Genomic DNA, 13,450 nt, shown 5'->3' on the forward strand with positions numbered 1-13,450 from the left:
ACATTCGGCGAACTGGTACTCTTCCTCCTCTCTCCATATCAATGGAGAAGAGGTTGAAATTGTCATCTGCTTCAAATACCTGGAGGTAAATATTACATATCACCTCTCTTGGAGCTACAATATGGCCTGTCTGGTAAAGAAAGTCCACCAACACCTCTGCTTCTTGAGGAGGCTAAAGCGGGCTAGTCTGTGCCCCTCTATCCTGACCTCCTTTTACAGGTGTGTGGTAGAGAACATCGTTACCTCCTGTATTATGGTGTGCTACAGCTGTTGCTCGGCCACAGACAGGAGAACCCTGCAGTAGATCATCGGCAGCAGCCTACCACACTGTCTAGGACATTTACACCAGCAGGTGCGAAAGTAAAGCCTCCTCCATTATGGAAGTTGTCACTTCCTGCAAATGGACTGTTTGCAACCAGGAGATTGAGCAGCTTAGGGTTAGCACTACCAGATGGAGGAACAGCTTCTTTTTGCTTCCTATTAGACAAATGAACTATGTCACATGACATCACTAAATTTGACTGTTCACTCTGTGTGACTTAGACTACACTTTGCATTTTGTTTCAGATGTCTCATGAACTAAACTGTTTTCTGCTACCTGTTTTACTTGCTGCTAATTTCAGGGCATACTGCAATACTAATATCTTTTAGCTATAGTTATCTTACTCCATTTTCTGTGTTAATGTTATTTGAATCTATTTTGTTGTGTTTATCTGTGACACCTTTATCATGAAGTTTATGGGGTTACAGGACTATTTATGGGGTACTTTTTATTATAAAATTTGTACGGAGGTTATCATGTGCACTGTTTTATTATCAGGATCTGAGTACTGAATTTTGTTTCTGCATATAGATGCTGGAATGATAGTACAAGATTCTTAATCCTTGAGTCCCTTCATACAAGTAAATCAGAATTTGAAGGAGACAAAATTATGAAACATTATTCCTAATCATTGGCGTCATTTAAAGACAACATTGTACTGTCAAGCAGTAAGAAGATAGAAGGTACGTGGCTAGGAAGCTCCTCAAGTAGCAATGAAGTCAGCTGATGCAATGGCCTCCAGATGTCAAGACCTCAATCTAGTTGAACATGTGCAGGATAAGATTTATGAGGCTATTTAGAGTTAAGTTCTTCTAGCAGCTAATCGGCATATCTGCTGGACCAGCACCCTTATGTTGCTGAATCCACAACCCACCAAATTCAGGCTGATATTTGGAAAGGTAGGACACTTGGTGACTACTATTCAGTGAAAGATGTACACTTAGTGAATGTAATTTTAAAAGTACATAAATTGTATATATTATCTTTTCCTGAAAAAAAGTTGTTTTTTTTAATTATAAAAAATTCTGATAAATCCTAATCCACTGGTTCAGGGACCAATACCGGTCCATAAAGTATTTTTGTTGGTCTGTGAAAATCAGTGAATTCTCAGGTCAAACTTTTTAGCTAATGTGAACACTTGTTTCAAATGAAAAATTTCACCATATTCTGTCCTGTGTATCAGGGGTACATGTAACCTGGACTCTCAAAGCTCCAAGGGGGAACCACACTCCCACTCTCTCTGATCAAATCAAAGTAAATGTGGACGATCATAACACAAGGCTACCTTCAATGTAAGGTTAGTAAATCTAGATACTCAAAAATCCCAGGGGGACCCCGCTCTCTGATCCAATTTTAGTTAATCTGGATGGTGGAATCGCCACTTGATTAAGAAGTCAGATTTAAAATGAAAGTAACAGCACATATGTATTCACTTCAGGCACTGGTTGGACAAATTATGATACAGAATAAATAAGTTTATTATATTATCCATCTCCCCAGTCCACAAAGACATTCTCGGTCTTCTGTTGGTCCAAAGGTCAAAAAGGTTGAAAACGCTACTTGAATGTCCTGTTTGTCATACTGTATAGTGATGACATACAGTAACCCACTGTACAGTGTGAAGAGAGCTTTTTCCCTGATGTTTTTTTTATCCAGTTTTAATTTAGAGGAGGTTAAAGTGTTGTGACTTTGTATTGTAAATTGTTGGTCAATAATCAGGCCAGCAGAAGACCATGTTGATTGAGATGTGAATGGCTTTTGCATCAGTGACTTTCACAGATTTATGTATAGGGAACAAAACACGGTTTACAGGGGCTTCAGTGGTTTTATTTTAGAGTGCAGAACAGGATCCCAGATTATGTGAACGTGCTTTATGTTACGGTTCAAGTGCCTAGCTGCCATATTGTATGTAATAAAAATGGATTAAATTGACTACTTGTAGTAGTGCATACTACGTTCATTTTTGCATTAGAATCTCTGTTCTCAGATCTCGACAGCTCAGACATTTCTATGGCAAATTTTTCTTTTCTGAAGTATTTAAAAGGTGGAATTAAAATAGTTCAGTAAGTAATCAAGACAAAATCCACGCATCAAGCAGAGCATATCAGGAGGAGGCCAAGGACATTTAGTTTAGTTTACAGTAACCTATTAGTGGCTAAAAGACAAGTAAAGGATTTCCACCTATACTTTTGGATGTGCCAGGTGTCATTTTAAATTTGGTATTAGTCTGCCTTTTCGAATAGCTTAGCTTTGAAATTACAAAAACACTGTAGCGCATATTCACGTGACATATAAGAAATAATTAATTTATGTATTTTCAGCCAAAATGTAAAACAAAAAGCAACATATTTAACAAACTCCGGCTGGTAAGTGTTTGTCAAAGCGTTATAAACTCTGTGTAATCTATTCCTGTTCAATTACCAAGAGAGAAAGCATGATGGAGGTCGTAATTTTTTACACACACTTTTTTAATTTTAAACAATTTTGCATTATTTCTAGGTTTAGAATCCCTTTTTTATTTCAGTTTTTGTCTCCTCTGATAATATCATAGTTTTCATAGACTGTGAACTGACAGACAGCAGTTATTGTTCAAGATGAACTTTTCCATACATTTTCTTCCATATATACAAGAAATATTTTTTAGTGTTTATACAGCAGAACTGCTGCATATCTCAAGAGTTAAATATTACCTTGAAGCATTAATGCACGCTTTCTGGTTCCTGAAAGCTCTTCACTGATTTCAGAACTGCTGATAAATTAAAAGAGAGATCCTAAGGGAGTTCATGAGGGAATGTTAACTTTGATTTCTTCTTTCATGACAGCCTGCCAGCCATTTCCCATCACTTTAAATATACAGAATGTTTATTAAAAAAAAAAAAAAAAAAGTGATGTCATGCAGTAATTAATTTTTGGGTAAAAATGTGCTAGTATGAACATGTAGTCATAGTGCTACTTTTATATTATACAAAATAAATATAATCATTGGGAATGCCCATAGAACTATGCACATCAATATGAAATTTCTACTTTTTGACAGATTGCACTGGCATTCTTCACAGTTGCTTTTATGTTTATTGTTCTTCTCTGTCTGTTTATGAATGTTTCTTACCTACTCACCCCATTGAGAGCCCAAGGGAGCTGGCACTTATTTTAGCAACACTGGGGACAAGATGGGGTGGCAAATCCAGTGGCCGTACCTTCAACTTAAATTACTGGAATACTGTCTGTGAGTTTTGATGGTAGAACCATTTAATGCCAGAGCCCCTCATACAAATGGTTTTTGATGGAGTTATTGCATCATTAAACACATTTTCCTCTGACATTTAACTTTGACGAAACATCTATAATGGTAATTTATGTATTGACAAAGGTATAAAGAAATTTTATCAAGAGAAGGAAAATTGCTCATCATTATTTCATATTTAGGCTTAACGAGAATACAATTGCTTTAGGCATTTCATTTATCCATTTTCTATACCTGCTTTTTCATAGCTAGAGTTGTAAGAAGCCTGAATAAATCCCAGTATTAACGAGGCCATTATTGTTATTAAATAAGTAGTAACTAAATAGCTTGGTAGTGGACACCTGACAGTAATGTAGACATTAAATACAACATGTCGTGCATAGGCATCTGGGAACCATCTTCCTGGCATTGATGAGGTAAGCAATACCACTTTAGAACTGGAGGGGTTGCTGACAATTACCAGATCTTCTCCTTCCTGCAAGCCAAGAAAAAACACTCAATAGGGACGACTGATCCTTCCCCCTGCTTGAGAAACCCCACCTCTTCTGGTTCCCAGAATATAAAGCCGGCTCATTTCCAGAAGGTGGTGTCACGTGCCAAACTGACTATTCCAGAGGACAGAGCTACTGCTGCTAACCTCTGCCAAAAAGATTAACGATTTATGACTTTTATTCAGTTTGTTATTAAACAGGACTACCCCCTAGTCATTTGCCCGCCCAGCCACTTCTTACAACAGTTTAGCAAGAGAGTACCTATGTTGTGTCAGTGGAGATGCATATCTATCTATCTATAATAATAAAAGGCAAAGCCCTCACTGACTGACTGACTGACTCACTGACTCACTCATCACTAATTCTCCAACTTCCCGTGTAGGTGGAAGGCTAAAATTTGGCAGGCTCATTCCTTACAGCTTACTTACAAAAGTTAGGCAGGTTTCATTTCGAAATTCAAAGCGTAATGGTCATAACTGGAACATATTTTTTGTCCATACACTGTAATGGAGGAGGCGGAGTCACGTATCGCGTCATCACGCCTCCTACGTAATCACGTGAACTAAAAACAAGGAAGAGATTTACAGCACGAGTCACACGCGGGAACGAAGGTAAATGACGTTAATTTTTGACTGTCTTTTAATACTGTGTAAGCATACATATTAACACATGTGCAATTAAACGTGTGCATTTACGGGGTGATTTCTCAGGCTTAAAAGCTCACCTTTTATCAAACGCGGGAACAAAGGTAACTGACGTTGTTCACTGTCTTTTAATACTGTGTAACCATACATATTAACACATGTGCAATTAAACGTGTGCATTTACGGGGTGATTTCTCAGGCTTAAAAGCTCGCCTTTTACTAAAAAGGTAAATGCAAAACTATTTTCAATCGGTTTATTGAAACGCTCCCGTTAAGGATTGCAATAACATATTCGCGAGATAAAAGAACGAAGTAGGGGGAAATGGAGGAAGAGCCGCGAACAGCTAAGAGCAAAAAATTAATTAAACAATTGAGAACGGAGCGAGTTAAGCATACAAGCATGTTCATAAGGGAAAGAAAGCACGGTGTAAAACGTAAGTTTATATTAAGTTTATAGAAACGCTCCCGCTGCGGATTGCAATAACATATTCGCGAGATAAAAGTTTAATGAGAACACACGAGGTATAAACGAACCACACGCCGTGGCGCAACGTTAGGGGCAACAGTTTCAACCATTCTATGATCTGCTTCTCGCAACTGAAAGACGGCACATGGCGGATGTTAGCCGACTTGCTGACCGCAACGTTAGGGGCTTCAACTATGGCGCTGACGCCACATCTCAGTGCCAACACTTTGCAGACTGTACTTAAAAGACACGCCGTCCTCACTGGACAGTTAAAAACACCAATGAAACTAACGATGACATCAAGTATTACCCAATCAAAAGTAGGAAAGGAGGCATCTTCATAAAATGTGTGTGGGATGATTTGCATGAGACGCTGGTTTAAAAAAAAAAATGATAAAAAAAATACGGGATAAATCCCGTCCAGTATTGATTCAAAACGGGACGCGCAATTTCATTCTCAAACGCGGCACGACTCCGTATTTTAAACGACGGGTGGCAACCCTACAGTGCCAGGTAACCACCCATACAATCACATTGTGATTCAGACTAGGAATGCAATGAATGTAATTACCCCGATCTACATACAAGGCGAAAGTCTTGCAACATTCAAAGATGATGGTTTGGGATAAGTACACCATACAACATAAAAGAGCTTATGAAGCCTTGAACCGAAAAAAGCAAGATCTCAGAGATCGTAAAAAAAAAAAATAGGAGGTAATGTCGTTTTACTCGCTGTAGATTTTAGTCAAACATTACCAGTTATTCCACGAGGGAGACCAGCAGATGAACTCAACGCATGTTTAAAATCCATGCTTCTCCCACGCTCGGTTATATGTCGCGTGTTCTCCGGTAGGTGCACCAAAAAATGTATACATTTAAGCATGTAATGGGCAAACAAAAAATGAGGTATACCCGAAGGCACTGCAGTAGTACTCAATGTAACTTTACTTCTTAAATGTTAATGTTTTACTGTTTAATAATTTATACGCTTCTTATATGTTGTTCAAATTCTTTTATCAAAATACCACTGACAGCGCAATGCACGATAACATGGAGTGAATACACCATACGCATCTGCCCACGGCTGCCCTGCTGTGCGCAGATAGGAGTTGATTCTACAATAAAATAAAATAAAGATAAAAAGAGTAAAACAATCATCACCCATAAACCGTGTGTGTGTGTATATATGTGTATATATATATGTTGATATGTGGATGTGTATATGTATATATATATATATATGTAGATATGTATATATATGTGTATAAGTATATGTATATATATGTTTATATGTGTGTGTGTGTATTTTATATATATAAAACACAGCAACACTCATAACAATGACAACACAATTACATTGACAATCATGTTACGTTATTTTTAAAATGTTTCCTTTTTTTTTCATAACCTCTTTAACACACTACTTCTCCGCTGCGAAGCGCGGGTATTTTGCTAGTTATATAATAAAACACTACTATCTATGTCTGTGTATACAGTATGTGTCTGGTCCCTCTGAGCAACCTGATTGGTCAGATTGGCTTTGACCTGAAGCAAGCGTTATGAGAATGCAGTCGAAAGAGGTAGCAGCAGGCAAGAAAGATTACGATACACCAGAATACTATGGAAAGGCATAGGAGGAACCCTGAGGGAATACATCAGGCAAGAGATATCAAATATCAAATATTAAAAAAATGTTCTATTACCTATCTTTGACAGGCAGCATAGCTAATATAGTAATAAAATGGGTGAACTTATTTTCATTAAATACACAAGGGTGATCAATTAAAGAGGTAACAGAAGTGAGTCTAAGAAAACAAGAAGTATGTGCCATTGCTTGGTTTCTTTTCAGCTTGATGCTTCTCTCCTTCCATGTCCCAGAGCCTAGCTGCAAAATAATTGACCCTTTTAAGGTTATTTAACGGGTAGGTCCAGCAACCTTCAAAATGGCTTTGTTATTACACTATCATGCACATTCCTCATTTAATATGTACATTTTGAAAAATGTATTCAGTAATACCTGTTTTTCACTTCTGAACCAGAATATGGACCACAAAGCATTATGGATTCTTACTATCTCGGTCCTCAAGTCAAATACTTGGTCAATTGGAATGTGTTAAGGTCCAGAACAAATTGTCCTTGATACCTTATAGTGATGGTCATGACCTGGGCTGCTTTGTCACTTTCACAGGACAAATCCTGCAAAGCCTAATGGGTATGTTTAGAGCCCACATTGGCTCTTTTAGATTTTAAGCAACAGCTTTTTTATTTTTGGCCATTTATTGTTTTTTCATTTGTTTTTTTGGATCTTTATAAGTGTTGACATTTTAGCAGCAATGAGACTAAGCATCACTAAGGCATGTGAGCTAACTGTTGCATAATGTGTGATATCATGGATATCATGTTTAAATCTGGACTGCAGCTTAAGTGGTGTCCAAACTACTTGGAAATAAAAGAACGACCTTTTGAGAGACCAAGAAAGTAAATAAATAAATGTAAACTATGATCAATGTTTTTTTTTTTACTTTAAACTAGTTTGAGTTTTGACCTGTTCCTGTCTGACCCCTCTCATAACTTGGTCTTAATCAGTATTCTCCACTACTAAAAATCTCGGAACCAGTCTCTGCATTGTATTGTATCAGACCAGATAATCAGGAGGTGAACTGTGTCAGCATTGATTTTTTGTGTGTGTGTGACCTTCACCAAATCAAATTTCATGCAAATAACATCATTACAGCAATAACATATTTATATTTGCATTTAATGATTTCATTGATTAACATTGTTTACTGTTAATAAAATTATTAGCTGGCCTGAACAGTGTACGTCAACACTTGCTCAAGCATTTCTAAATATTTCAACAATTCATACCTCTTTTTTGACTATTGCATGGCTATCTCTATTGTGCTGTCATACAATGTTTGTAAAAAGTATCCACCACATTGGAGGTTTTCACATTTCACTATTATACAACATTGAATCACAATGGATTTAATTTGACTTTCTTCCCACTGATCAACAGAAAAATACTGTTTAATGTCAAAGTAATAACAGATTTCTGCAAGCTGGTCTAAATTAATTACAAATGTAAAATACAAAATAATTAATTGCATAAATATTCACCCTTTTTAGTATGACGTATCAAAATCATCACTGGTGCAGCCCATTGGTTTTAAAAATCCCATAACTTGTTCAACTTGTTTGGAGTTTCAATTGATTGTAGTATAAACGCACCTTATTTGGAAGGACCAACTTGCCGTACGATAGTATGGTGGCCTGACCTACACAGTAAAGGAAAAAGAACATTCCAAGCTTCTCTGCAAAAAGGTAACTGAAAAGCATTAATCAGGGGATGGAGACAAGGTGATATCCACGTCACTGAATATCTGTTGAAGTCCAGTTAAATCAGTCATTTAAGAATTGGAAAGAGTATGACACAGCTGTAAATCTGCAGTCTGTTCACAAAAAAGTGAGCGATCATGTTAAAGAAGACTAGTGAGGGAGGCCAACAAAAGACCTACGACAACTCTGAAAGAGTTATAAGCGACAGTGACTGCCAGTGGAGAGACGGTGTAGACAATAACTATTGTCCGGGTGCTTCACCAGTTGCAGCTTTCTGGGGGAGTGGCAAAGAGAAAGCTTACTGTACAGAAAAAGCACATGACATCTTGGCTAGAGTTTGCCAAAACACACAAGGACTCTAAAGCCAGCTGGAAGATTCTATGGTGTGATGAGACAAAAGATGAACTTTCTGCCCATCGGGCTTAACATCATATTTAGGCTAGGCCAAACACTGCACATTATCAAAAACACACCAAGCAGTCATGAAGCATAGTGGTGGTAGCATCATTCTTTGAGAAGGCTTCTCTGCAGCAGGCTCTGCAAGGCCTGAGAGGATAAAATGAATGCAGCAAAACACAACCAGATCCTAATGGACTACCTGATGCAGTGTATAAGAAACCTGCAACTTGGGAGAAGAATTGTTTTCCACCAAGACAACGACAACAAGCTGTGGTACCCGGATGGGGGTGGTACCCAGCCGGGACGCTCAAGAAGACCAGAGGAGGGCTTGTGCCTCCTCCAGACTGCCCTGTGGGCCACGGGTACAGAGCTGGGAAGCTCGACCCTGTAGGGGCCCGTCGTCACCGCCAGGGGGCACCCCAATACCTGCAGGGCCCTGGACCTCAGCACTTCCACCACACCTGGAAGCACTGGGGGGAAGACGGGCTGGGACACCGGGAGTGCTTCTGGAGATACAGCCGGCACTTCCGCCACACTGGGGCATGTCGGTGGGAGATTGCTGGGAACACACCTGGAGCACACCCGGGTGCTTATATAAATGGGGCACCTCCCTTCAGAGGATGACTTGAGTCGGGAGTGAAGAAGGATGAGGTCTCAGGAGGAGAGAAGGAGGCGGCCTGAAGAAGAGAAAGCCATTGTATATTGGCCAGGACTTTTGGGGTATTGGGGCTTGTTGAGAAGTGTTGTAAAGAGATGGAAGACCACAATAAATGTGTTTGGGGTAATTCTAATGTGTCTGCCTGTCTGTGTCCGGGTTATATTCCACAAAGCATAAAGCCATAACTAGGAAAGACTTAAAACAACATTAACATCCTGGATTGGCTGAGTCAGAGTCCAAAATTCAACTCATTTGAGAATTTGTGGATGGACTTTAAAAAGGCTGTTCATTCATTATCCCCATGTAAGAAGAATGTGGAAAATAGCTGGGTTCAGATGTGCAAAGCTTAAGGCTGTCATGGCTGCCAAAGGTGTAGCTACTAAATACTGACTTGAAGGGGGTGAATACTTATGTGTTTGGTTATTTTATGTTTTATATTTGTAATTAATTTAGACCAGTTGCAGAGATCTGTTTTCAGTTTGGCATAAGGCTTTGTTAAGTAATGTGCATAGCATCTATTGCAATAGCCATGTCGGCATACTTATGTGTTTGGTTATTTTATGTTTTATATTTGTAATTAATTTAGACCAGTTGCAGAGATCTGTTTTCAGTTTGGCATAAGGCTTTGTTAAGTAATGTGCATAGCACCTATTGCAATAGCCATGTCTATTCATCTTTCTGTCTTTGCCATCAACACAGTTTCCCATGGACCAATTTTATTGAACTGTGGCACATTTATTTTTCAAAGAAATTTGTTCAGACAGTTCAATTTTCATTGAGCTATTTTGAGCAGGTCCCACTGTACACAGTTTTAAAATTTCAAAATCTCACATTGCTGAATCTGCAAATGTGGCTGTCTTAAAATGGAGAAACATTCTGTGTGACTTCACCTACAAATTATTTTACTTTTTCAATTTTACCTTGACTGCGGTTACACCAACTTGTATATTTTGTATATGTTCCTCTTGTTTACCTCCGATAGCTGGTACTGATGGCAAACTAGTCCCCAATTCAAGTTAATGGAACACTGCCTGCCTAAGTAGGATTTCACTGTCCCAGGGTGCTTGTGCACAAGGGGGATGGCAGTCCTTTGTCGGTAAGTCGGGCTGTTTGTGTGCAGAAACCTCTAAATCAGAAGGTCGTTTCTGCTTTATAAAGTCTTTCCAGTAGCTTGAGCTCAAACAGAAGAGAAGCAGTGCACCGACTTTGATGATGATGAGCTAAAGCAGACGTTATAAATCCAATATTCATTTGTTTGTGTCGGCATACATACTACACAAGTGTGTCGGTTTGGGACTTTGAAAATCTGCTCACCCTATAATCTACTATCCGAGTGCCATAGTCACCTGATATCCATAACGGTCAGTCGATGTAAGAAAGTTTGTCTGTCACTTCTGTTATGTGGTAGAAATCAACATCTTAATTAAAGAAAGCAAACTTTGTCCTCTAACAGGACAAATTAGTAATCAGGCAGGGGAAAACAGTTCATCGTATTTTTTAATCACTCCTCTGCAAAATGCCTTAGAGGGAGCATTCTTCAAAAGCAGTCTGTTACCAACATGGTCAGAATGATCACAGAATGAAAGCAGAAGCTCATACTGTACATATCATACTCTGATTGGTTAAAAGACATGAGGTGTTTATCACAGAGCACAACCAGCCTAAATAGAAGTCTTTCTCCATTATATCCTTGTTCTTCTATATCTGTTCGTTTAGATATTACCCTTAAAATCTCCATGTATGTGACAACTGTCCAGTTTTATTGTTTACAGGACATGTGCCGATCTCTTAATGATATGCTTGGTGTATTACATCAACCTGCTCCTGGTACATCCTTGTCTTTGTTGTTCACTTGACCTTTGTCTGGTTTTCTGATATGCCTGAACAGGTTTCTGACATTTATTAACGCTTTTATACTTCTAAGATGGAAAAGCACTATCCAAAATGACTATGTGAGCCCAAAGACTAATTTTTCTTCCACAGTTATTCTGTGTTTGTCAGAACCGAATAGCTTTGCAAGTCCCATTTCATGAAAATTACAATGGTCAGACATGCTCAAGGGCACAAGGAACGAATTACAAAGTTTTTATTTATTCATTTAGGGTATGTTGCAAATTGTCACTGAGTGTGAATACGATGTGTATGTGTGTTTGTTCATAAGAGTGGTCCCTATGGTGGACTACAATATTATCCAGACTAGATTTTGCCCAGTCTTGGTGAGATAGTCTTTGTTCCTGCAACCTTAAAATGAATTGAGAAGATTCTAGAACTGATCTACTGAAATCAGTTCATTGAGGTCTACAGTGCCTGCACTGTCCTCAAACACGCTAGAATGCTATGTCATGTCTACATTTTCTAACTTGTTTCGGTGGTTTAATGCCAAACAAGCCAAATTAAATCCACTGTGATTCGCTGTTGTATAACAAACTCACAGGGACTGAATACTTTTGATAGACATTGAACAGTCACTCTGCATTTGGTTTCTTCTGATTTAAAAATGGTGTTACAGTGCATTTCCCAGTAATAGTCAAACTTGATCATTATTACATCTTGACTGTTCACTGGTTACTGCCATTGCAAGGTTTGCCTGACATTTTAGCAGGACTAATCACCCCAACAACATGTTGTGACTTTGTGTGTTAGTTTTATACAGAGCTTGCCTTAATGTTTTGATTTTTCCTTACACAGAGACTGAAACAGATTTCCTGTTTTACACAGTTTGCGGACGCTGTTCACAGGCTCTCAGCACAGCTGTGCACTGTGTTCCTCTTAGAGGATGTGCTATTTAATGTCAGGATAGATGTAGGAAGCAATTTAATCTGTTATTACTTCAGTGGCTCGGCAGGCAGCTAACCTGCCCTTTTGATCATGACAAGCACAGTTGCTGGCTGAAGCTTCTGCTTTTTCAGTGGGCTTTCCCATTACGTCCTCAGTTGCTTTGTTAATGTGCTCCCAAAGCACATTGAAATCTGTGCCATTCTACAAAAGAAGATTACCTGTTGGCTACAGCGCACATTCAGACATGGCTGCTGATTGTTAGAAACTCAATCTTTCTGCCTCTGTGTCCTTAGGCTAGTCAGATTTAAAACCAAGATCAGATTTATGTATCTACTATACCATATCTCCTCTGAAAAGAATTATTACCGTACTCCTCCATGGTAGACACATTAACAATTCAGGGGAAAATGCATATCATCTCTGCAAATATTGATCACTTTAAACAGATTTTTGTTTTGTTTGATGTGTGTGTATTTATCATGTCCTGTAAACTCCACACATTCAGGCTTTTCTCATGAAAAATCTAGAGGTTCTGAAGCTCAAACACATCTTTGCACCCTGTCTATTGAGTTGAGCAGATGGACGAGCCTTTTCTTACAGTAATTGTCAGTAATGTTTCAGGTCAGCAGCAGATCCTTGTGGAGAGTTGAACCCTGTGAAGGTGTGGTGCCACCAAAAGGAGAGACCGAGATCAGCCTTGTAGCCAATGTAGATGACACGGTGCGTTTCCAGGACAAGCTTCACCTTATTATTGAAAACAGTCAGACCCACACTATTCCAGTTGCAGCAATGGGGACGGGCACCACCATTGTTTCTGACAAACCGCTTGTTCCAGCAGTAAATTTGGGCGCTCATTTCAGGTAAGATAATGGCCATGCTATTTTTCGTTCATTTTCAATGCAGTCTTACTAAGTATTTTCTGTAACATGATTCTGCATAACACTTTTTTTTATTTCTAACTCTTTACAGCTCTGGGTTGTGCCAGTACCACTTCAGGCTCACCAACATGGGCAGGCGCTGTCACCAGCTTTATTGGATGACTGAGGGGTTTACTTCATTCCGCAGGCAGGGTCCATCCCCTCAGAGGAGTACAAAGAACAGTAAATCTA

General features: G+C 38.8%; 1 protein-coding gene across 1 annotated transcript in view; it reads left to right on the top strand.

The window, feature by feature from the left end:
• LOC114657729 (hydrocephalus-inducing protein homolog) overlaps positions 1-13,205 on the top strand; it is a 215,476-nt gene extending 202,271 nt beyond the window's left edge. The window contains exon 19 of the mRNA XM_028809609.1: positions 12,963-13,205. Coding sequence (XP_028665442.1) covers positions 12,963-13,205 — 243 coding nt within the window. The remainder of the gene's footprint in view (positions 1-12,962) is intronic.
• The last annotated feature ends 245 nt before the right edge of the window (positions 13,206-13,450 follow it).

This window comes from Erpetoichthys calabaricus, chromosome 9, assembly GCF_900747795.2.
Source record: "Erpetoichthys calabaricus chromosome 9, fErpCal1.3, whole genome shotgun sequence".
Taxonomy (NCBI): Eukaryota; Metazoa; Chordata; class Cladistia; order Polypteriformes; family Polypteridae; genus Erpetoichthys; species Erpetoichthys calabaricus.